The sequence below is a fragment of the Oncorhynchus clarkii genome, chromosome 31 (assembly GCF_045791955.1).
Source record: "Oncorhynchus clarkii lewisi isolate Uvic-CL-2024 chromosome 31, UVic_Ocla_1.0, whole genome shotgun sequence".
NCBI lineage: Eukaryota > Metazoa > Chordata > Actinopteri > Salmoniformes > Salmonidae > Oncorhynchus > Oncorhynchus clarkii.
The window spans coordinates 1,969,921-1,996,267 of NC_092177.1; the positions used below are offsets into that span (position 1 = coordinate 1,969,921).

At 43.6% G+C, this 26,347-nt stretch overlaps 1 protein-coding gene across 3 annotated transcripts in view; it reads left to right on the plus strand.

Moving 5' to 3' along the window:
• LOC139391109 (highly divergent homeobox-like) overlaps window positions 1-23,898 on the plus strand; it is a 31,236-nt gene extending 7,338 nt beyond the window's left edge. For 2 of the 3 annotated variants that reach the window (XM_071138633.1, XM_071138635.1), the window contains 8 exons: window positions 11,545-12,750; window positions 14,110-14,163; window positions 14,274-14,420; window positions 18,346-18,544; window positions 18,625-18,704; window positions 23,057-23,155; window positions 23,267-23,389; window positions 23,483-23,898. In XM_071138633.1, coding sequence (XP_070994734.1) covers window positions 11,545-12,750; window positions 14,110-14,163; window positions 14,274-14,420; window positions 18,346-18,544; window positions 18,625-18,704; window positions 23,057-23,155; window positions 23,267-23,389; window positions 23,483-23,743 — 2,169 coding nt within the window. In that variant the 3' untranslated portion in view covers window positions 23,744-23,898. The remainder of the gene's footprint in view (window positions 1-11,544; window positions 12,751-14,109; window positions 14,164-14,273; window positions 14,421-18,345; window positions 18,545-18,624; window positions 18,705-23,056; window positions 23,156-23,266; window positions 23,390-23,482) is intronic. The other variant, XM_071138636.1, reaches the window with a different exon arrangement.
• Window positions 23,899-26,347: the final 2,449 nt, after the last annotated feature.

Sequence of the window (26,347 nt, forward strand, 5' to 3'; positions counted from 1 at the left end):
TCCTCTAGTGCAGGGTATTTATCCATCAGCTGTTATCCTCTAGTGCAGGGTATTTATCCATCAGCTGTTATCCTCTAGTGCAGGGTATTTATCTATCAGCTGTTATCCTCTAGTGCAGGGTATTTATCCATCAGCTGTTATCCTCTAGTGCAGGGTATTTATCTATCAGCTGTTATCCTCTAGTGCAGGGTATTTATCCATCAGCTGTTATCCTCTAGTGCAGGGTATTTATCCATCAGCTGTTATCTTCTAGTGCAGGGTATTTATCCATCAGCTGTTATCCTCTAGTGCAAGGTATTTATCCATCAGCTGTTATCCTCTAGTGCAGGGTATTTATCCATCAGCTGTTATCCTCTGGTGCAGGGTATTTATCCATCAGCTGTTATCCTCTGGTGCAGGGTATTTATCCATCAGCTGTTATCCTCTAGTGCAGGGTATTTATCCATCAGCTGTTATCCTCTAGTGCAGGGTATTTATCCATCAGCTGTTATCCTCTAGTGCAGGGTATTTATCCATCAGCTGTTATCCTCTAGTGCAGGGTATTTATCCATCAGCTGTTATCTTCTAGTGCAGGTTTCCCACACCTTTTTCAGCCCACAACCCAATTTTGATATCTGAAAAATCAACAATGTAAAACATTTTTTACAGCCAATTGGACTATGGCAGTCAATAGAAAAACATTCAGTAACCCACGAGCTGAGACAAATAGTTAGCACTACTACTATTACAGCATCACCCAGGTCTGCAGAGACAGAGAGACACATAGTTAACACTACTACAACTAACATCAAATCAAACTTTATTTGTCACATGTGCTGAATACATCAGGTGTAGACCTTCCTACTTAGCCCTGAACTAACAATGCAGTTCCAGAAATAGTTAAGAAAATATTTACCAAATAATAAAAAGTAACACAATAAAATAACAATAATGAGGCTATATACAGGGGGTACAGAGATAATGTGCAGGGGTACAGGTAATTCAAGGTAATTTGTTCATGTAGGTAGGGGTAAAGTGACTATGCATAGATAATAAACAGCGAGTAGCAGCAGTGTAAAAACAAATGGGGGGGGGGGGGTCTGGAGACAGATCCATTCATCACATAGTTAACACTACTGAATATTGACTGATTTTCATCAAGCTGTCTGCTCAAGAGGAAGCTTCACCTTGTAACCAGTGCCTGTAATCTGGTTCAGGTTATTAATCAACCTTCCAGGGTGTTTACAAACACTACAGGAACTACATCATCCACATGTATTGATCACATTTTTACTAATGCTCCAGAAATCTGCTCTAAAGCTGTATCCGTACCCATGGGATGCAGTGATCACAATATAGTGGCAATATCCAGGAAAGACAGGAGACCTTTAAGCTTGCTGCCAGCTCTTAGCAAACTGATGGAATTTTTTGGGGACCAAATACAATGCTATTTCTCTGTAAACAAATGAACAACAGACTTTCAGCATGCTTATAGAGAAGGTGACTCAACATGTACTGCACTGACACAAATGACTGATGATTGGTTGAAAGGAATTGATAATAAGACGATTGTGGGAGCGGTACTGTTAGATTTCAGTGCAGTCTTTTGATATTATTGACCATAACCTGTTGTTGAAAAAAACATATGTCTTATGGCTTTTCAACCTCAGCTCTAAATCCACGATATTCCATTAATGGAAGCTTCTCTAATGTCAAACATGTAAAGTTTGGTGTACCGCAGGGCAGCTCTCTAGGCCCTCTACTCTTTTCTATTTTTACCAATGACCTGCCACTGGCATTAAACAAAGCATGTGTGTCTATGTATGCTGATAATTCAACCATATACACATCAGCAACCACAGCTAAAGAAGTCACTGAAACCCTTAACAAAGAGTTCCAGTCTGTTTTGGAATGGGTGGCCAGTAATAAACTGGTCCTGAACATCTCTAAAACTAAGAGCATTGTATTTGGTACAAATAATTCCCTAAGTTCTAGACCTCAGCTGAATCTGGTAATGAATGGTGTGGCCGTTGAACAAGTTGAGGAGACTAAATTACTTGACGTTACCTTAGATTGTAAACTGTCATGATCAAAATATATAGATTCAATGGTTGTAAAGATGGGGAGAGGTCTCACTGTAATAAAGAGATGGGGAGAGGTCTGTCCGTAATATAGAGATGGGGAGAGGTCTCACTGTAATAAAGAGATGGGGAGAGGTCTGTCTGTAATAAAGAGATGGGGAGAGGTCTGTCTGTAATATAGAGATGGGGAGAGGTCTGTCTGTAATAAAGAGATGGGGAGAGGTTTGTCTGTAATAAAGAGATGGGGAGAGGTCTGTCATAATAAAGAGATGGGGAGAGGTCTGTCTGTAATATAGAGATGGGGAGAGGTCTGTCTGTAATAAAGAGATGGGGAGAGGTCTGTCTGTAATAAAGAGATGGGGAGAGGTCTGTCATAATAAAGAGATGGGGAGAGGTCTGTCATAATAAAGAGATGGGGAGAGGTCTGTCTGTAATATAGAGATGGGGAGAGGTCTGTCTGTAATAAAGAGATGGGGAGAGGTCTAGCCGTAATGAAGAGATGGGGAGAGGTCTGTCATAATAAAGAGATGGGGAGAGGTCTGTCAGTAATAAAGAGATGGGGAGAGGTCTGTCAGTAATAAAGAGATGGGGAGAGGTCTGTCAGTAATATAGAGATGGGGAGAGGTCTGTCTGTAATAAAGAGATGGGGAGAGGTCTCACTGTAATAAAGAGATGGGGAGAGGTCTGTCATAATATAGAGATGGGGAGAGGTCTGTCTGTAATAAAGAGATGGGGAGAGGTCTCACTGTAATATAGAGATGGGGAGAGGTCTGTCTATAATATAGAGATGGGGAGAGGTCTGTCTGTAATAAAGAGATGGGGAGAGGTCTGTCTGTAATAAAGAGATGGGGAGAGGTCTCACTGTAATAAAGAGATGGGGAGAGGTCTGTCCGTAATAAAGAGATGGGGAGAGGTCTGTCAGTAATATAGAGATGGGGAGAGGTCTGTCTGTAATAAAGAGATGGGGAGAGGTCTCACTGTAATATAGAGATGGGGAGAGGTCTGTCTATAATATAGAGATGGGGAGAGGTCTGTCTATAATATAGAGATGGGGAGAGGTCTGTCTATAATATAGAGATGGGGAGAGGTCTGTCTATAATATAGAGATGGGGAGAGGTCTGTCAGTAATATAGAGATGGGGAGAGGTCTGTCTATAATATAGAGATGGGGAGAGGTCTGTCAGTAATATAGAGATGGGGAGAGGTCTGTCCGTAATATAGAGATGGGGAGAGGTCTGTCAGTAATATAGAGATGGGGAGAGGTCTGTCCGTAATATAGAGATGGGGAGAGGTCTGTCTGTAATAAAGAGATGGGGAGAGGTCTGTTTGTAATAAAGAGATGGGGAGAGGTCTGTCAGTAATATAGAGATGGGGAGAGGTCTGTCTGTAATAAAGAGATGGGGAGAGGTCTGTTTGTAATATAGAGATGGGGAGAGGTCTGTCTGTAATATAGAGATGGGGAGAGGTCTGTCTGTAATAAAGAGATGGGGAGAGGTCTGTTTGTAATATAGAGATGGGGAGAGGTCTGTCTGTAATAAAGAGATGGGGAGAGGTCTGTTTGTAATAAAGAGATGGGGAGAGGTCTGTCAGTAATATAGAGATGGGGAGAGGTCTGTCTGTAATAAAGAGATGGGGAGAGGTCTGTTTGTAATATAGAGATGGGGAGAGGTCTGTTTGTAATATAGAGATGGGGAGAGGTCTGTCTGTAATATAGAGATGGGGAGAGGTCTGTCTGTAATAAAGAGATGGGGAGAGGTCTGTTTGTAATATAGAGATGGGGAGAGGTCTGTTTGTAATATAGAGATGGGGAGAGGTCTGTCTGTAATAAAGAGATGGGGAGAGGTCTGTTTGTAATAAAGAGATGGGGAGAGGTCTGTCAGTAATATAGAGATGGGGAGAGGTCTGTTTGTAATATAGAGATGGGGAGAGGTCTGTCTGTAATAAAGAGATGGGGAGAGGTCTGTTTGTAATAAAGAGATGGGGAGAGGTCTGTCAGTAATATAGAGATGGGGAGAGGTCTGTCTGTAATATAGAGATGGGGAGAGGTCTGTCCGTAATAAAGAGATGGGGAGAGGTCTGTCAGTAATATAGAGATGGGGAGAGGTCTGTCTGTAATATAGAGATGGGGAGAGGTCTGTCCGTAATAAAGAGATGGGGAGAGGTCTGTCAGTAATATAGAGATGGGGAGAGGTCTCACTGTAATATAGAGATGGGGAGAGGTCTCACTGTAATATAGAGATGGGGAGAGGTCTGTCAGTAATATAGAGATGGGGAGAGGTCTCACTGTAATATAGAGATGGGGAGAGGTCTGTCAGTAATATAGAGATGGGGAGAGGTCTGTCAGTAATATAGAGATGGGGAGAGGTCTCACTGTAATAAAGAGATGGGGAGAGGTCTCACTGTAATATAGAGATGGGGAGAGGTCTGTCAGTAATATAGAGATGGGGAGAGGTCTCACTGTAATAAAGAGATGGGGAGAGGTCTCACTGTAATAAAGAGATGGGGAGAGGTCTGTCAGTAATATAGAGATGGGGAGAGGTCTGTCTATAATATAGAGATGGGGAGAGGTCTCACTGTAATAAAGAGATGGGGAGAGGTCTCACTGTAATATAGAGATGGGGAGAGGTCTGTCTATAATATAGAGATGGGGAGAGGTCTGTCAGTAATATAGAGATGGGGAGAGGTCTGTCTATAATATAGAGATGGGGAGAGGTCTCACTGTAATAAAGAGATGGGGAGAGGTCTCACTGTAATAAAGAGATGGGGAGAGGTCTGTCTGTAATATAGAGATGGGGAGAGGTCTCACTGTAATAAAGAGATGGGGAGAGGTCTCACTGTAATAAAGAGATGGGGAGAGGTCTGTCTGTAATAAAGAGATGGGGAGAGGTCTCACTGTAATAAAGAGATGGGGAGAGGTCTCACTGTAATATAGAGATGGGGAGAGGTCTGTCAGTAATAAAGAGATGGGGAGAGGTCTCACTGTAATAAAGAGATGGGGAGAGGTCTCACTGTAATAAAGAGATGGGGAGAGGTCTGTCAGTAATAAAGAGATGTGGAGAGGTCTCACTGTAATAAAGAGATGGGGAGAGGTCTCACTGTAATAAAGAGATGGGGAGAGGTCTGTCAGTAATAAAGAGATGGGGAGAGGTCTCACTGTAATAAAGAGATGGGGAGAGGTCTCACTGTAATAAAGAGATGGGGAGAGGTCTGTCAGTAATATAGAGATGGGGAGAGGTCTGTCAGTAATATAGAGATGGGGAGAGGTCTGTCAGTAATATAGAGATGGGGAGAGGTCTGTCAGTAATATAGAGATGGGGAGAGGTCTGTCAGTAATATAGAGATGGGGAGAGGTCTCACTGTAATATAGAGATGGGGAGAGGTCTGTCAGTAATAAAGAGATGGGGAGAGGTCTCACTGTAATAAAGAGATGGGGAGAGGTCTGTCAGTAATATAGAGATGGGGAGAGGTCTGTTTGTAATATAGAGATGGGGAGAGGTCTGTCAGTAATAAAGAGATGGGGAGAGGTCTCACTGTAATATAGAGATGGGGAGAGGTCTGTCAGTAATATAGAGATGGGGAGAGGTCTGTCAGTAATAAAGAGATGGGGAGAGGTCTGTCAGTAATATAGAGATGGGGAGAGGTCTGTCAGTAATATAGAGATGGGGAGAGGTCTGTCCGTAATAAAGAGATGGGGAGAGGTCTGTCCGTAATATAGAGATGGGGAGAGGTCTGTCCGTAATATAGAGATGGGGAGAGGTCTGTCAGTAATATAGAGATGGGGAGAGGTCTGTCAGTAATATAGAGATGGGGAGAGGTCTGTCAGTAATATAGAGATGGGGAGAGGTCTCACTGTAATAAAGAGATGGGGAGAGGTCTGTCTGTAATATAGAGATGGGGAGAGGTCTGTCAGTAATATAGAGATGGGGAGAGGTCTGTCTGTAATATAGAGATGGGGAGAGGTCTGTCAGTAATATAGAGATGGGGAGAGGTCTGTCAGTAATATAGAGATGGGGAGAGGTCTCACTGTAATAAAGAGATGGGGAGAGGTCTGTCAGTAATATAGAGATGGGGAGAGGTCTGTCTGTAATATAGAGATGGGGAGAGGTCTGTCTGTAATAAAGAGATGGGGAGAGGTCTGTCAGTAATATAGAGATGGGGAGAGGTCTGTCAGTAATATAGAGATGGGGAGAGGTCTGTCCGTAATAAAGAGATGGGGAGAGGTCTGTCAGTAATATAGAGATGGGGAGAGGTCTGTCAGTAATATAGAGATGGGGAGAGGTCTGTCCGTAATAAAGAGATGGGGAGAGGTCTGTCAGTAATATAGAGATGGGGAGAGGTCTCACTGTAATATAGAGATGGGGAGAGGTCTCACTGTAATATAGAGATGGGGAGAGGTCTCACTGTAATATAGAGATGGGGAGAGGTCTCACTGTAATATAGAGATGGGGAGAGGTCTCACTGTAATATAGAGATGGGGAGAGGTCTGTCTGTAATATAGAGATGGGGAGAGGTCTGTCTGTAATATAGAGATGGGGAGAGGTCTGTCAGTAATATAGAGATGGGGAGAGGTCTGTCCGTAATAAAGAGATGGGGAGAGGTCTGTCAGTAATATAGAGATGGGGAGAGGTCTGTCAGTAATATAGAGATGGGGAGAGGTCTGTCCGTAATAAAGAGATGGGGAGAGGTCTGTCAGTAATATAGAGATGGGGAGAGGTCTCACTGTAATATAGAGATGGGGAGAGGTCTCACTGTAATATAGAGATGGGGAGAGGTCTCACTGTAATATAGAGATGGGGAGAGGTCTCACTGTAATATAGAGATGGGGAGAGGTCTGTCTGTAATGAAGAGATGGGGAGAGGTCTGTCAGTAATATAGAGATGGGGAGAGGTCTGTCTGTAATAAAGAGATGGGGAGAGGTCTGTCTGTAATATAGAGATGGGGAGAGGTCTGTCTGTAATATAGAGATGGGGAGAGGTCTGTCCGTAATAAAGAGATGGGGAGAGGTCTGTCAGTAATAAAGAGATGGGGAGAGCTCTGTCAGTAATATAGAGATGGGGAGAGGTCTGTCAGTAATATAGAGATGGGGAGAGGTCTGTCAGTAATATAGAGATGGGGAGAGGTCTCACTGTAATATAGAGATGGGGAGAGGTCTGTCAGTAATATAGAGATGGGGAGAGGTCTGTCAGTAATATAGAGATGGGGAGAGGTCTGTCAGTAATATAGAGATGGGGAGAGGTCTGTCAGTAATATAGAGATGGGGAGAGGTCTGTCAGTAATATAGAGATGGGGAGAGGTCTGTCAGTAATATAGAGATGGGGAGAGGTCTCACTGTAATATAGAGATGGGGAGAGGTCTGTCAGTAATATAGAGATGGGGAGAGGTCTCACTGTAATATAGAGATGGGGAGAGGTCTGTCAGTAATATAGAGATGGGGAGAGGTCTGTCAGTAATATAGAGATGGGGAGAGGTCTGTCAGTAATATAGAGATGGGGAGAGGTCTGTCTATAATATAGAGATGGGGAGAGGTCTGTCTGTAATATAGAGATGGGGAGAGGTCTGTCAGTAATATAGAGATGGGGAGAGGTCTCACTGTAATAAAGAGATGGGGAGAGGTCTCACTGTAATAAAGAGATGGGGAGAGGTCTGTCTGTAATATAGAGATGGGGAGAGGTCTGTCTGTAATAAAGAGATGGGGAGAGGTCTGTTTGTAATATAGAGATGGGGAGAGGTCTGTTTGTAATATAGAGATGGGGAGAGGTCTGTCTGTAATATAGAGATGGGGAGAGGTCTGTCTGTAATAAAGAGATGGGGAGAGGTCTGTCTGTAATATAGAGATGGGGAGAGGTCTGTTTGTAATATAGAGATGGGGAGAGGTCTGTCAGTAATATAGAGATGGGGAGAGGTCTGTCAGTAATATAGAGATGGGGAGAGGTCTGTCTATAATATAGAGATGGGGAGAGGTCTGTCTGTAATATAGAGATGGGGAGAGGTCTGTCAGTAATATAGAGATGGGGAGAGGTCTGTCAGTAATATAGAGATGGGGAGAGGTCTCACTGTAATAAAGAGATGGGGAGAGGTCTCACTGTAATAAAGAGATGGGGAGAGGTCTGTCAGTAATATAGAGATGGGGAGAGGTCTGTCAGTAATATAGAGATGGGGAGAGGTCTGTCTGTAATATAGAGATGGGGAGAGGTCTGTCTGTAATATAGAGATGGGGAGAGGTCTCACTGTAATAAAGAGATGGGGAGAGGTCTGTCAGTAATATAGAGATGGGGAGAGGTCTGTCAGTAATATAGAGATGGGGAGAGGTCTGTCAGTAATATAGAGATGGGGAGAGGTCTGTCAGTAATATAGAGATGGGGAGAGGTCTGTCTGTAATATAGAGATGGGGAGAGGTCTGTCTGTAATATAGAGATGGGGAGAGGTCTGTCTGTAATATAGAGATGGGGAGAGGTCTGTCTGTAATATAGAGATGGGGAGAGGTCTGTCAGTAATATAGAGATGGGGAGAGGTCTGTCTGTAATATAGAGATGGGGAGAGGTCTGTCAGTAATATAGAGATGGGGAGAGGTCTGTCAGTAATATAGAGATGGGGAGAGGTCTGTCAGTAATATAGAGATGGGGAGAGGTCTGTCTGTAATAAAGAGATGGGGAGAGGTCTGTCAGTAATATAGAGATGGGGAGAGGTCTGTCTGTAATATAGAGATGGGGAGAGGTCTGTCTGTAATATAGAGATGGGGAGAGGTCTGTCAGTAATATAGAGATGGGGAGAGGTCTGTCAGTAATATAGAGATGGGGAGAGGTCTGTCTATAATATAGAGATGGGGAGAGGTCTGTCTGTAATATAGAGATGGGGAGAGGTCTGTCAGTAATATAGAGATGGGGAGAGGTCTGTCAGTAATATAGAGATGGGGAGAGGTCTCACTGTAATAAAGAGATGGGGAGAGGTCTCACTGTAATAAAGAGATGGGGAGAGGTCTGTCAGTAATATAGAGATGGGGAGAGGTCTGTCAGTAATATAGAGATGGGGAGAGGTCTGTCTGTAATATAGAGATGGGGAGAGGTCTGTCTGTAATATAGAGATGGGGAGAGGTCTCACTGTAATAAAGAGATGGGGAGAGGTCTGTCAGTAATATAGAGATGGGGAGAGGTCTGTCAGTAATATAGAGATGGGGAGAGGTCTGTCAGTAATATAGAGATGGGGAGAGGTCTGTCAGTAATATAGAGATGGGGAGAGGTCTGTCTGTAATATAGAGATGGGGAGAGGTCTGTCTGTAATATAGAGATGGGGAGAGGTCTGTCTGTAATATAGAGATGGGGAGAGGTCTGTCTGTAATATAGAGATGGGGAGAGGTCTGTCTGTAATATAGAGATGGGGAGAGGTCTGTCAGTAATATAGAGATGGGGAGAGGTCTGTCTAATATAGAGATGGGGAGAGGTCTGTCAGTAGAGATGGGGAGAGGTCTGTCTGTAATATAGAGATGGGGAGAGGTCTGTCTGTAATAAAGAGATGGGGAGAGGTCTGTCAGTAATATAGAGATGGGGAGAGGTCTGTCAGTAATATAGAGATGGGGAGAGGTCTGTCAGTAATATAGAGATGGGGAGAGGTCTGTCAGTAATATAGAGATGGGGAGAGGTCTGTCTGTAATATAGAGATGGGGAGAGGTCTGTCAGTAATATAGAGATGGGGAGAGGTCTGTCAGTAATATAGAGATGGGGAGAGGTCTGTCTGTAATATAGAGATGGGGAGAGGTCTGTCAGTAATATAGAGATGGGGAGAGGTCTGTCCGTAATAAAGAGATGCTCTGCTTTTCTTTTTTGACACCACACTCCAGAAAACAGGCCCTGCAGGCTCTAGTTTTGTCTAATCTTGATTATTGTCCAGTCGTGTGGTCCAGTGCTGCAAGGAAAGACCTAGTTAAGCTGCAGCTGGTCCAGAACAGAGCGGCATGTTCTCCTCTTCATTGTAATCAGAGGGCTGATATTAATACTATGCTGCCAGTCTCTCTTGGCTGAGAGTTGAGGAGAGACTGACTGCACCACTTCTTGTTTTTATAAGAAACGTTAATGTGTTGGAGATAACGTGTGTTGAAAATAACGATAGCTACATGTACATACTACCTCAATAAGCCTGACTAACAGGTGTCTGTATAGAGCCTTGCTACTCTTTTTTTCAAATGTATTTTTACTGTTGTTTTATTTCTTTACTTACCTACACACACACACACACCTTTTTCCCCCGCACCATTGGTTAGAGCCTGTAAGTAAGCATTTCACTGTAAGGTTGTATTTGGGCCACGTGACAAATAAACTTTGATTTGATCCCAACTTGTTTGCATAGTCAACTTACACACAGCTCTGACACACACACACTTACCCCACCAGACATGTCACCAGGGGTCTTTTCACAGTCCCCAAATCCAGAGCAGATCCAACAAAGCATACAGTATTATATAAAACTCTTTATTGCATGGAACTTCCTTCCGTCTCATATTGCTCAAATAAACAGCAAACGTGGTTTCAAAAATCAGATAAAGTAACACCTCACGGCACAACGCCTCTCCCCTATTGGACCTAGATAGTTTGTGTGTATGTATTGATATGTAGGCCACGTGTGCCTTTTTAAAATTAATGTAGTTCTGTCCTTGAGCTGTTCTTGTCTATTAATGTTCTGTATTATGTCATGTTTTGTGTGGACCCCAGGAAGAGTAGCTGCTGCTTTTGCAACAGCTAATGGGGATCCTAATAAAATACCAAATAACTTTCCTCAAGTGAAATATATTTTCACGTGACGTTCCTTCTACCCAGATAAATCCTTAAAACATAAAGTACCCAATGGGCACACACGTCAATTCAATGTCTAATCCACGTTGGTTCAACCTTATTTAGTTGAAATGACATGGAAACAATGTTGATTCAACCAGTGTGTGGCCAGTGGGTAGATAGCTCTGAACATGCCAACCATTTACCCTCACTCAGTCTGGAGAGAGACACATAGTTAACAAAACTACCACTACTATTACTACTACAACAACATCACCCAATTCTGGAGCGAGACAGACAGACACATAGTTAACACTACTAATACTACTACAATAACATCACCCAGTTCTGGAGAGAGGCACATAGTTAACAAAACTACTACTAATACTACTACTGTTACTACTGCTACTAATACTACTGTTACTACAGCTACTAATACTACTACTACTGTTACTACTGCTACTACTACTACTACTGTTACTGTTACTACTGCTACTAATACTACTACTACTACTACTACTATAGTACTACTACTACTACTCCTATAGTACTACTACTATAGTACTACTACTACTACTGTTACTGTTACTACTGCTGATACTACTACTACTACTACTACTAGACTACTACTACTACTACTACCACCATGCGTCTGTCTGTCTCTCCAGACCTGGGTGATGTTGTAGCAGTGGTAGTGTTAACTATGTGTCTGTCTCTCTCCAGACCTGGGTGGGGAACAAGAGACGGAAGCTGGCCTCGAGGAATGACCAGAATGCGGGCGTATCCCACTCCTTATCGAATCACAGCATGGTTGGGGGAGCTCTGTCCAATCACGGCGTGGCTGGGGTAGCTCTGTCCAATCACACACTAGCAGGCGGGGCTTTAGTCGTGGGCGCCATGCTGACAGCAGAGATGGCGGCGGCTCGGAACATCCAGAGAGGCTCCTCCCATCTCCTCCCTTCCTCCTCCTCCTCTTCTTCTTCCTCTCCGCTTAGCTCTGTCAACAACAACAATGATGTCATCCTGACTGGGATTTACTCTCTAGGCTCCGCCTCTAGTTCCCGGCCCACTGTTAAGCCCCTCCCTTCTGACTCTGAGCTGCCTGCACATGTCCATCAAACTCTGCTTAACCAATCACAGCACAGGAGTAACAGTTCTGTCTCCTCCCCTCTCCAGCTCCACTCCAGATTGGGTACCTTGTCACTTCCTCACTATAAAACCCCCTCCCTCTCCTCTTCCCCCTCCTTCTCCTCACCCCCCTCCTCCTCACCCCCCGGCCCCCCAATCAACAGCATGTCCAAGAGGGTGGGTTTCCCCACAAGTGGGGCCAGGGCCGGGGGGGCAGCAGGAGTGGCCGGGGTAGGAGGGGGGGTACCTCGGAGCTGGGCTAGACAGTATGGTTCTCTCCAGTCTGGCCCCTGGCCCTCTCCCTCCCAGCCCCAGACCAGGCCTCAATCCAACCACCAGACTCTCCCACCTCATCCCCCCAGGCCCCGTCCCTCCCCCTCTCCTCACCCCATCCCTCCCCCTTCAGACCACTCCCCCCGCATTCATCAGGTCTTCAGCCTATCAGAGAGGGGGGAAGGGGAGGGATTAGGACAAGGACAGCCTTCTGATAAGAGCAGGCTGGATAAACACAGACCGACTCCCCACCCCTCGGACATTATTGGTTGCCTCTCTATCGCCATGGAGACGGGTGATGAAGAGGATGAGTGGCGGAGGGAGGAAGAGTTATCCAACATGGCTGCCACGGCCCATGGGGACCTCCAGAGAGGCCAGGGGGTGAGGGACAGCCCCAGCAGGGGAGAGGGATCTGGGGAGAGAGTCCTCACATCCCCCTCACTGGTCCTCAGCAGCTCCAGGCCTGGTCCATATCCTCGGGACAGCTACCCAGTTACTACAACACTACAGACCTCCCCTAGTATACAGGTAGGGGTTACTGTTACTACTACTACTACTACCCAGTTACTACAACACTACAGACCTCCCCTAGTATACAGGTAGGGGTTACTGTAACTACTACTGCTACTACTACTACTACTACCCAGTTACTACAACACTACAGACCTCCCCTAGTATACAGGTAGGGGTTACTGTTACTACTACTACTACTATTACTACCCAGTTACTACAACACTACAGACCTCCCCTAGTATACAGGTAGGGGTTACTGTTACTACTACTACTACTACTACTACTACTACTACCCAGTTACTACAACACTACAGACCTCCCCTAGTATACGGGTAGGGATTACTGTTACTACTACTACTACTACTACTACTACTACTACTACTACTACTACCCAGTTACTACAACACTACAGACCTCCCCTAGTATACAGGTAGGGGTTACTGTTACTACTACTACTACTACTACTACCCAGTTACTACAACACTACATACCTCCCCTAGTATACAGGTAGGGGTTACTGTTACTACTACTACTACTACTACTACTACCCAGTTACTACAACACTACAGACCTCCCCTAGTATACAGGTAGGGGTTACTGTTACTACTACTACTACTACTACTACCCAGTTACTACAACACTACAGACCTCCCCTAGTATACATGTAGGGATTACTGTTACTACTACTACTACTACTACCCAGTTACTACAACACTACAGACCTCCCCTATTATACAGGTAGGGGTTACTGTTACTACTACTACTACTACTACCCAGTTACTACAACACTACAGACCTCCCCTAGTATACAGGTAGGGGTTACTGTTACTACTACTACTACTATTACTACCCAGTTACTACAACCCTACAGACCTCCCCTAGTATACATGTAGGGATTACTGTTACTACTACTACTACTACTACCCAGTTACTACAACCCTACAGATCTCACCTATTGCATAACCCAGCATACAGATAGGGGATAGGAATCATTTTAAACTGAAAGTGTACTACTGTTCTGTACATGCAGTCCTCTCCTGTTATCTGTCTAGGTTCCAGTCAGCCTTTCCATTGCTCATCAGTAACTCTCCTCCTCTTTCCTCCTCTCTCTTCTCCTCTTTCCACCTCGTCTCCTCTTTCCTCTTCTCGTCTCCTCCTTTCTCATCTTCTCCTCTTTCCACCTCTTGTCTTCTCCCCTCTCCTCCTCTTTCCTCTTCTCGTCTCCTCCCCTCTCCTCCTCTTTCCTCTTCTCGTCTCCTCCTTTCTCATCTTCTCCTCTTTCCACCTCTTGTCTTCTCCCCTCTCCTCCTCTTTCCTCTTCTCGTCTCCTCCCCTCTCCTCCTCTATCCTCCTCTCGTCTCCTCCCCTGTCTAGGTTCCAGTCAGTCCCTCTGCTCCGTGGCTCATCAGTAACTCCAGGAAGAGAACTGTAAGTCTTCATCTAGCAGTCTTTAGGAGATTAGAGCACTGTCACCATCAGACCATCTATACTGTTCCATAATATGTCATGTGTCTATAATGTATAGTGTGTTTGTGTAGCTACAGGACAGGACCCAGTTCAGTGATGTGGACCTGGGCCAGTTGAAGCGGTACTGGGATCGAGGGATGACCAGTCTGGGTTCTGTCTGCAGAGAGAAGATCAACGCAGCAGCCAATCAGCTCAACGTAGACACTGAGATAGTCAAGGTAGCAACCAATCAGAGGCTTCCTCTCAGTTGTATCAGCCAATCACACACTCCCTTTGAGTGTTGTACAGTATTAACATTAGTTGTGTTTGATTGACAGATGTGGATCTTAACCGTATATTATATTTTGTGATGTGTTTGATTTAGAGGCGAAAGAAACGCACGCCTATTTAGGCGAGGTGCTGGCTAGAGGAGTGGAACACTTAAAAAATACAGGAGAGCCACACTCTCTAGGAGCTCAGATACAAAAATAATGATGTCCAATGTTTCGACAGACGGTGGTGACCTAGACAATTCATTGTTAAAACGAGAGGCTGCCTGGATCTTTAATTTAAAGACCCATTGCTCCCTTCGGTCTCAACGTAGACTTTGATCTGAAGCCATTCTTGTGATTATTGTGATTTTGCTATTCTAAATGTCTGTCTGCTTATGCAGCCAAATTGATCTATGATCGTACGCAATCCATTTGTTTTTTTGTATGCTATTTTAATATTTAATATATGAGAATAAACCAATGATATCAGGCCACACCCGGCCATGACCACAGACACCTGTGTGTCCTTTGACACGACATAATGAGTCACCCCACTGTGTTTGTCATTGTACCCTGATGACGCGTTGGACCTACAGTGGGGAGTTTACATACACTGAGGTTGGAGTCATTAAAACTTGTTTTTCAACCACTCCACAAATTTATTTTTAACAAACTATAGTTTTGGCAAGTCGGTAAGGACATCTACTTTGTGCATAACACAAGTAAGTTTTACTAAAATTGTTTACAGACAGATTATTTCACTTATAATTCACTGTATCACAATTCCAGTGGGTCAGAAGTTTATATACACTATACACTAAAGACTGTGCCTTTAAACAGCTTGGAAAATTCCAGAAAATGTCATGGCTTTAGAAGCTTCTGATAGGCTGATTGACATAATTTGTGTCAATTGGAAGTGTACCTGTGGATGTATTTCAAGGCCTACCTTCAAACTCAGTGCCTCTTTGTTTGACATCATGGGAAAATCCAAAGGAATCAGCCAAGACCTCAGAATAAAAATTGTAGACCTCCACACATCTGGTTCATCCTTGGGAGCAATCCACACGCCTGAAGATACCACGTTTGTACGCAAGTATAAACATCATGGGACCACACAGCCGTCATACCGCACAGGAAAGAGACGCGTTCTGTCTCCTAGAGATGAGCTTACTTTGGTGTGAAAAGTGCAAATCAATCCCAGAACAACAGCAAAAGACCTTGTGAAGATGCTGGAGGAAACAAGTACAACAGTATCTATATCCACAGTAAAACGAGTCCTATATCGACATAACCTGAAAGGCCGCTCAGAAATGAAGAAGCCACTGCTCCAAAACCGCCATAAAAAAGCCAGACTACGGTTTGCAACTGCAACTGTACATGGGGACAAAGATCGTACTTTTTGGAGAAATTTCCTCTGGTCTGATGAAACAAAAATAGAACTGTTTGGCCATAATGACCATCGTTATGTTTGGAGGTAAAATGGGGAGGCTTGCAAGCCGAAGAACACCATCCCAACCGTGGGGGCAGCACGGGGGGGGCAGCATGATGTTGTGGGGGTGCGTTGCTGCAGGAGGGACTGGTGCACTTCACAAAATAAATGTCATCATGAGGAAAGAGAATTTTTGTGGATATATTGAAGCAACATCTCAAGTCATCAGTCAGGAAGTTAAAGCTTGGTCTCAAACGGGTCTTCCAAATGGACAATGACCCCAAGCATACTTCCAAAGTTGTGGCAAAATGGCTTAAGGACAAGTCAATGTATTGGAGTGGCCATCACAAAGCCCTGACCTCAATCCTATAGAACATTTTTGGGAAGAACTGAAAAAGTGTGTGCGAGCATGGAGGCCTATAAACCTGACTCAGTTACACCAGCTCTGTCAGGAGAAATGGGCCAAAATTCACCCAACTTATTGTGGGAAGCTTGTGGAAGGCTACCCGAAACGTTTGACCCAAGTTAAACAATTTAAAGGCAATGCTACCAAATACTAATTGCGTGTACAGTCCTGGTCAAATGTTTTGAGAATGACACAAATATTAATTTACACAAAGTTTGCTTCTTCAGTGTCTTTAAATGTTTGTGTCAGATGTTACTATGGAATACTGAAGTATAATTACGAGCATTTCATAAGTGTCAAAGGCTTTTATTGACAGTTACATGAAGTTGATGCAAAGAGTCAATATTTGCAGTGTTGACCCTTCTTTTTCAAGACCTCTGCAAACCGCCCTGGCATGCAGTCAATTAACTTCTGGGCCATATCCTGACTGATGGCAGCCCATTCTTGCATAATCAATGCTTGGAGTTTGTCAGAATTTGTTGGTTTTTGTTTGTCCATCCACCTCTTGAGGATTGACCACAAGTTCTCAATGGGATTAAGGTCTGGGGAGTTTCCTGGCCATGGACCCAAAATATCGATGTTATGTTCCCCGAGCCACTTAGTTATCACTTTTGCCTTATGGCAAGGTGCTCCATCATGCTGGAAAAGGCATTGTTTGTCACCAAACTGTTCCTGGATGGTTGGGAGAAGTTGCTCTCGGAGGATGAGGTTGGTACCATTCGATATTCATGGCTGTGTTCTTAGGCAAAATTGTGAGTTGAGCCCACTCCCTTGGCTGATAAGCAACCCCACACATGAATGGTCTCAGGATGCTTTACTGTTGGCATGACACAGGACTGATGGTAGCGCTCACCTTGTCTTCTCCGACAAGCTTTTTTCCGGATGCCCCAAACAATCGGAAAGGGGATTCATCAGAGAAAATGACTTTACCCCAGTCCTCAGCAGTCCAATCCCTGTACCTTTTGCAGAATATCAGTCTGTCCCTGATGTTTTTCCTGGAGAGAAGTGGCTTCTTTGCTGCCCTTCTTGACACCAGGCCATCCTCCAAAAGTCTTTGCCTCACTGTGCGTGCAGATGCACCTCCTCCTGCCTGCTGCCAATCCTGAGCAAGCTCTGTACTGGTGGTGCCCCGATCCCACAGCTGAATCAACTTTAGGAGACGGTCCTGGCGCTTGCTGGACTTTCTTGGGCACCTTGAAGCCTTCTTCACAACAATTGAACCGCTCTCCTTGAAGTTCTTGATGATCCGATAAATTGTTGATTTAATTGCAATCTTACTGGCAGCAATATCCTTGCCTTTGAAGCCCTTTTTGTGCAAAGCAATGATGACGGCACGTGTTTCCTTGCAGGTAACCATGGTTGACAGAGGAAGAACAATGATTCCAAGCACCACCCTCCTTTTGAAGCTTCCAGTCTGTTATTCGAACTCAATCAGCATGACAGAGTGATCTCTAGCCTTGTCCTCGTCAGCACTCACACCTGTGTTAACGAGAGAATCACTGACATGATGTTAGCTGGTCCTTTTGTGGCAGGGCTGAAATGTAGTGGAAACATTTTTGGGGGAATTCAGTTAATTTGCATGGCACAGAGGGACTTTGCAATTAATTGCAATTCATCTGATCACTCTTCATAACATTCTGGAGTGTATGCAAATTGCCATCATTCAAACTGAGGCAGCAGACTTTGTGAAAATTAATATTTGTGTCATTCTCAAAACTTTTGTATGTTAACTTCTGACCCGCTGGGAATGTGATGAATGTAATAAAAGCTGAAATAAATCATTCTCTCTACTATTATTCTGACATTTCACATTCTTTAAATAAAGTGGTGATCTAACTGACCTAAGACAGGGAATTTTTACTAAGATTAAATGTCAGGAATTGTGAAAAACTGACTTTAAATGTATTTTGCTGTGTATGTAAACTTCCGACTTCAACTGTAAATATTTTGCGTCTGAGCTCCTAGAGTGTGTGGCTGTCCTTCATTTTTTAAAGTGATGTATATGTTTGACAGACGTGGATCTTAACAGTATGTTGGGCTATGTGTTTGTTTGACAGACGTGGATCGGGAACCGGAGGAGGAAGTACCGTCTGATGGGCATCGAGATCCCGTTCCCTAAATGTGGGCCGGCCGTGTTCCTGACATCACAGGAAGGGGAGGAGTCTCCCTCTGCGCTGAGTTCCGATGGGGAGGGGCTTGGAACACCAGAGTTGGGAGACAACCTAAACGATGGAGCATCCTTCTGTCTGTCCGAGGGTGAGACGCGCGCGCGCACACACACACACACACAACCACCCCCAGTAGCAGTGTCCAGTGTAACAGTGTTGTTGTTTTAGATGGGACCAGTGATTCGTACCAGAGAGAAGAAGAGAATGGAGTAGAGGACAGCAGCAGCGCTCCCATGGTTCACGACGTGGTACTGCAGTATACACTAGTACACTACACTGTTATTACACTAGAGGGACACTGTTATGACACTAGAGACACGAGAGAGACCCTGTTATGACACTAGAGAGTCCCTGTTATGACACTAGAGAGACCCTGTTATGACACTAGAGAGACCCTGTTATGACACTAGAGAGACCCTGTTATGACACTAGAGAGACCCTGTTATGACACTAGAGAGACCCTGTTATGACACTAGAGAGACCCTGTTATGACACTAGAGAGACCCTGTTATGACACTAGAGAGACCCTGTTATGACACTAGAGAGACCCTGTTAATGACACTAGAGAGACCCTGTTAATGACACTAGAGAGACCCTGTTATGACACTAGAATGACCCTTTTATGACACTAGAGGCACTAGAATGACCCTGTTATGACACTAGAGACACTAGAATGACCCTGTTATGACACTAGAGATACCCTGTTATGATACTAGAGAGACCCTGTTATGACACTAGATACCCTGTTATGACACTAGAAAGACCCTGTTATGATGTTAGAGACACTAGAGACCCTGTTATGACACTAGAGAGACTAGAGACACTGTTATGACACTAGAGGGACACTGTTATGACACTAGAGAGACTAGAGACACTGTTATGACACTAGAGAGACTAGAGACACTGTTATGACACTAGAGAGACTAGAGACACTGTTATGACACTAGAGAGACTAGAGACACTGTTATGACACTAGAGGGACACTGTTATGACACTAGAGACACAAGAGAGACACTGTTATGACACTAGAGAGTCCCTGTTATGACACTAGAGAGTCCCTGTTATGACACTAGAGAGACCCTGTTATGACACTAGAGAGACCCTGTTATGACACTAGAGAGACCCTGTTATGACACTAGAGAGACCCTGTTATGACACTAGAGAGACCCTGTTATGACACTAGAGAGACCCTGTTATGACACTAGAGAGACCCTGTTATGACACTAGAGAGACCCTGTTATGACACTAGAGAGACCCTGTTATGACACTAGAGAGACCCTGTTATGACACTAGAGAGACCCTGTTATGACACTAGAGAGACCCTGTTAATGACACTAGAGAGACCCTGTTATGACACTAGAATGACCCTTTTATGACACTAGAGGCACTAGAATGACCCTGTTATGACACTAGAGACACTAGAATGACCCTGTTATGACACTAGAGATACCCTGTTATGATACTAGAGAGACCCTGTTATGACACTAGAGACCATGTTATGACACTAGATACCCTGTTATGACACTAGAAAGACCCTGTTATGATGTTAGAGACACTAGAGACCCTGTTATGACACTAGAGAGACTAGAGACACTGTTATGACACTAGAGGGACACTGTTATGACACTAGAGACACAAGAGAGACACTGTTATGACACTAGAGAGTCCCTGTTATGACACTAGAGAGTCCCTGTTATGACACTAGAGAGACCCTGTTATGACACTAGAGAGACCCTGTTATGACACTAGAGAGACCCTGTTATGACACTAGAGAGACCCTGTTATGACACTAGAGAGACCCTGTTATGACACTAGAGAGACCCTGTTATGACACTAGAGAGACCCTGTTATGACACTAGAGAACCTGTTATGACACTAGAGACCCTGTTATGACACTAGAGAGACCCTGTTATGACACTAGAGAGACCCTGTTATGACACTAGAGAGACCCTGTTATGACACTAGAGAGACCCTGTTATGACACTAGATACCCTGTTATGACACTAGAGAGACCCTGTTATGACACTAGAGAAACTAGAGAGACCCTGTTATGACACTAGAGAGACCCTGTTATGACACTAGAGAGACCCTGTTATGACACTAGAGAAACTAGAGACCCTGTTATGACACTAGATAAACTAGAGAGACCCTGTTATGACACTAGAGAAACTAGAGACCCTGTTATGATACTAGAGACTATAGAGACCCTGTTATGACACTAGAGAAACTAGAGAGACCCTGTTATGACACTAGATAAACTAGAGAGACCCTGTTATGACACTAGAGAAACTAGAGACCCTGTTATGATACTAGAAAGACCCTGTTATGATGTTAGAGACACTAGAGACCCTGTTATGACACTAGAGAGACTAGAGACACTGTTATGACACTAGAGAGACTGTTATGACACTAGAGAGACCGTGTTATGACACTAGAGAGACCGTGTTATGACACTAGAGAGACCCTGTTATGTCACTAGAGAGACCCTGTTATGTCACTAGAGAGACCCTGTTATGACACTAGAGAGACCCTGTTATGACACTAGAGGCACTAGAGAGACCCTGTTATGATACTAGAGACTATAGAGACCCTGTTATGATACTAGAGAGACTAGAGTGACCCTGTTATGATACTAGAGACTATAGAGACCCTGTTATGATACTAGAGAGACTAGTGACCCTGTTATGATACTAGAGACTATAGAGACCCTGTTATGATACTATAGAGACTAGAGTGACCCTGTTATGATACTAGAGACTATAGAGACCCTGTTATGATACTAGAGACCCTGTTATGATACTAGAGAGACCCTGTTATGACACTAGAGAGACCCTGTTATGATACTAGAAAGACCCTGTTATGACACTAGAATGACCCTGTTATGACACTAGAGAGACCCTGTTATGATGCTAGAGACACTAGAGACCCTGTTATGACACTAGAGAGACTAGAGACCCTGTTATGACACTAGAGAGACTAGAGACCCTGTTATGACACTAGAGAGACTAGAGACCCTGTTATGACACTAGAGGGACTGTTACTTTACACTGTAAACATGGGAATGTAAAGAAGAGCGTTGAGATTTAGCCACTGACTATATAGGGTTGTGTTTCCTGACAGATTTAGCCACTGATTATATAGGGTTGTGTTTCCTGACAGATTTAGCCACTGATTATATAGGGTTGTGTTTCCTGACAGATTTAGCCACTGATTATATAGGGTTGTGTTTCCTGACAGATTTAGCCACTGATTATATAGGGTTGTGTTTCCTGACAGATTTAGTCAGATTATATAGGGTTGTGTTTCCTGACAGATTTAGCCACTGACTATATAGGGTTGTGTTTCCTGACAGATTTAGCCACTGATTATATAGGGTTGTGTTTCCTGACAGATTTAGCCACTGATTATATAGGGTTGTGTTTCCTGACAGATTTAGTCACTGATTATATAGGGTTGTGTTTCCTGACAGATTTAGCCACTGACTATATAGGGTTGTGTTTCCTGACAGATTTAGTCACTGATTATATAGGGTTGTGTTTCCTGACAGATTTAGCCACTGACTATATAGGGTTGTGTTTCCTGACAGATTTAGCCACTGATTATATAGGGTTGTGTTTCCTGACAGATTTAGCCACTGATTATATAGGGTTGTGTTTCCTGACAGATTTAGTCACTGACTATATAGGGTTGTGTTTCCTGACAGATTTAGCCACTGACTATATAGGGTTGTGTTTCCTGACAGATTTAGCCACTGATTATATAGGGTTGTGTTTCCTGACAGATTTAGCCACTGATTATATAGGGTTGTGTTTCCTGACAGATTTAGCCACTGATTATATAGGGTTGTGTTTCCTGACAGATTTAGTCACTGACTATATAGGGTTGTGTTTCCTGACAGATTTAGTCACTGATTATATAGGGTTGTGTTTCCTGACAGATTTAGTCACTGATTATATAGGGTTGTGTTTCCTGACAGATTTAGTCACTCATTATATAGGGTTGTGTTTCCTGACAGATTTAGCCACTGACTATATAGGGTTGTGTTTCCTGACAGATTTAGTCACTGATTATATAGGGTTGTGTTTCCTGACAGATTTAGCCACTGACTATATAGGGTTGTGTTTCCTGACAGATTTAGCCACTGATTATATAGGGTTGTGTTTCCTGACAGATTTAGCCACTGATTATATAGGGTTGTGTTTCCTGACAGATTTAGTCACTGACTATATAGGGTTGTGTTTCCTGACAGATTTAGCCACTGACTATATAGGGTTGTGTTTCCTGACAGATTTAGCCACTGATTATATAGGGTTGTGTTTCCTGACAGATTTAGCCACTGATTATATAGGGTTGTGTTTCCTGACAGATTTAGCCACTGATTATATAGGGTTGTGTTTCCTGACAGATTTAGTCACTGACTATATAGGGTTGTGTTTCCTGACAGATTTAGTCACTGATTATATAGGGTTGTGTTTCCTGACAGATTTAGTCACTGACTATATAGGGTTGTGTTTCCTGACAGATTTAGTCACTGATTATATAGGGTTGTGTTTCCTGACAGATTTAGTCACTGATTATATAGGGTTGTGTTTCCTGACAGAAGATAGAGGTGATTGATGATGATGATGATGATGATGATGATGGTGTTGAGATGGTCGGATCTGATATGGAAAACATGCAGAACCTCCTGGAGTTTAAGGTGATGGGACACACACACACACACACACACACACACACACACACACACACACACACAACCATACCATGATGTGTATATGCCAGTATGTCATGTTGTCTGTGTGTGTTTCAGCTTGAGGAGGTGCAGTATCTGGAGAGCCAACTAGAGAATCAGAATCAGAGATATTATGAGTTGGAGACCTTCACCAAGAGTCTTCTGACTGCTGTAAGGACCAACAACCTGGACAGACAACAGGTACACACACACAACCACACTTACACAACATAATTTCATTTCGAAACAGCATAGTGTGTCTCTGACTGTGTGTGTGTGTGTGTGTGTGTGTAGGAACTTCTAGCCAGTCTACCTCAGCCTGCAGATCAGGACTGGGACATGAGTCCAGAGGGAGGAGCCAACCCCATCTCCATAACAACAAACTCTGCATCCAATCACGAGTCCCCGTTGGCCGGGAGCAATGACGAGACACCATTGGTCAACCCCAACAAGGACCTCCCATTGGTCACTGTAAACGAAGACGGTTCATTGATTGCTGAGCTCAACGAGTCGTCTGTATCAGAGGAACTAGAGACTGAGACCGGACCAGAGTGACTGTACTGACACACACAACCACTCCACACCCTGTGCCTGTGGAAGGATCCTAAACTAACTGTGCTGGGCTCACAATGCCTTTTCTATTACTTATCACTACGCCTTGTCTGGTCTAGTATCAGACACAACAATAAACAGACTCCATAATAACTGACCTGACGACTCCGTCTGTTGTTACTCTGCCCAGAATGTCTGTTACTGTCTGTTACCATCCAGAATGTCTGTTACTCTATTGACTGTCTGTTACCATCCAGAATGTATGTTACTCTGTTGGCTGTCTGTTACCATCCAGAATGTCTGTTACTCTCTGTTACCATCCAGAATGTCTGTTACTGTCTGTTACCATCCAGAATGTCTGTTACTCTATTGACTGTCTGTTACCATCCAGAATGTATGTTACTCTGTTGGCTGTCTGTTACCATCCAGAATGTATGTTACTCTGTTGGCTGTCTGTTACCATCCAGAATGTCTGTTACTCTGTTGGCTGTCTGTTACCATCCAGAATGTCTGTTACTGTCTGTTACCATCCAGAATGTATGTTACTCTCTGTTACCATCCAGCATGTCTGTTCTCTGTTGGCTGTCTGTTACCATCCAGAATGTCTGTTGCTCTGTTGGCTGTCTGTTACCATCCTGAATGTCTGTTACTCTATTGACTGTCTGTTACCATCCAGAATGTCTGTTACTCTATTGACTGTCTGTTACCATCCAGAATGTCTGTTGCTTTGTTGGCTGTCTGGTACCATCCAGAATGTATGTTGCTCTGTTGGCTGTCTGTTACCATCCAGAATGTCTGTTACTCTGTTGGCTGTCTGTTACCATCCAGAATGTATGTTACTCTGTTGGCTGTCTGTTACCATCCAGAATGTCTGTTACTCTCTGTTACCATCCAGAATGTATGTTGCTCTGTTGGCTGTCTGGTACCATCCAGAATGTCTGTTACTCTATTGACTGTCTGTTACCATCCAGAATGTCTGTTACTCTGTTGGCTGTCTGTTACCATCCAGAATGTCTGTTACTCTGTTGGCTGTCTGTTACCATCCAGAATGTCTGTTACTCTATTGACTGTCTGTTACCAGCCAGAATGTCTGTTACCAGCCAGAATGTCTGTTACTCTCTGTTACCATCCAGAATGTCTGTTACTCTCTGTTACCATCCAGAATGTCTGTTACTCTCTGTTACCATCCAGAATGTCTGTGACTGTCTGTTACCATCCAGAATGTCTGTTACTGTCTGTTGCCATCCAGAATGTCTGTTACTCTCTGTTACCATCCAGAATGTCTGTTACTCTATTGACTGTCTGTTACCATCCAGAATGTCTGTTACTCTCTGTTGCCATCCATAATGTCTGTTACTCTCTTTTACCATCCAGAATGTCTGTTACTCTCTTTTACCATCCAGCATGTCTGTTACTCTCTGTTAACATCCAGAATGTCTGTTACTCTCTGTTGTATGTTATTGGAGAGTTATATAGGAGAGTTCTATAGGAGAGTTATGTGGTGGGAGAGTTCTATAGGAGAGTTATGTGGTGGGATAGTTCTATAGGAGAGTTATGTGGTGGGAGAGTTCTATAGGAGAGTTATGTGGTGGGATAGTTCATGGGGAGGTTGGGGTGGATCAGCCACAAAGTTTTTCTAGCTGTGTGCGGCTGTTCATGTGGTTTGACATCCGAGTTGCTCCCAAAGGATAACATTGGTTTCAGGCATGCGATTTGCAAAATTCCTTTTGCCTCGTGTGCAGGGCCACCGGTACCCCTCAATATATCGATATTATGAGAGTAAGAAGGGCCTTTAAAGGGATGTATGAACTTACAATATATCATATGGCCAATGCCATTGTAAGATATGGCATTTGGACAGGAATCAATTCAGCCATCTCATTGCTTAAAATCATTATAAACAGTTATAGGACAGCACATTTGAGTTGTATTTGTACAGTAGTGTTCCAGTAGTGGACTTTGTTAGTTTAAACCCTTTAACTGCATGTCCAATTCGTGATGGTAAATGCCCATTGTAATATATTGCCAATGGACAGTGTCCATATGATATATTCCCTGTGCCAACATTTCATACTGCAAATATTGGCACTGGCAGTATATCATATGGCCAATGGACACTGTCCATTTCCAATATATTTAGGTAGTGATTTACCATTACCAAATGGACAGGCTGAAATCAACACTAACGAGCGAGGGATTAGGAACCACTATCACTGCTAGGCAGTCCTGAGTTCAACAAGCCAGACAATTGGGCCTTTCAGCAATGTAACAACATGTCCAATTCGTGATGGTAAATGCCCATTGTAATATATTGTTAATGGCCAGTGTCCATTACACATAAGACATTCCCAGTATTAACATGTTCTACTGCAAATGGACAGTGTCCATTGTCAAAATTGTGCTGATGGACAGTGCCCATTGGACATAAGATACAGTACCAGTCAAAAGTTTGGACACACCTACTAATTCAGGGTTTTTTCTTTATTTTTACTATTTTATACATTGTAGAATAATAGTGAAAACATTAAACTATGAAATAAAACATGGAATCATGTAGTAACCAAAAAAGTGTTACAAAAATCGAAATATATTTTATATTTGAGATCC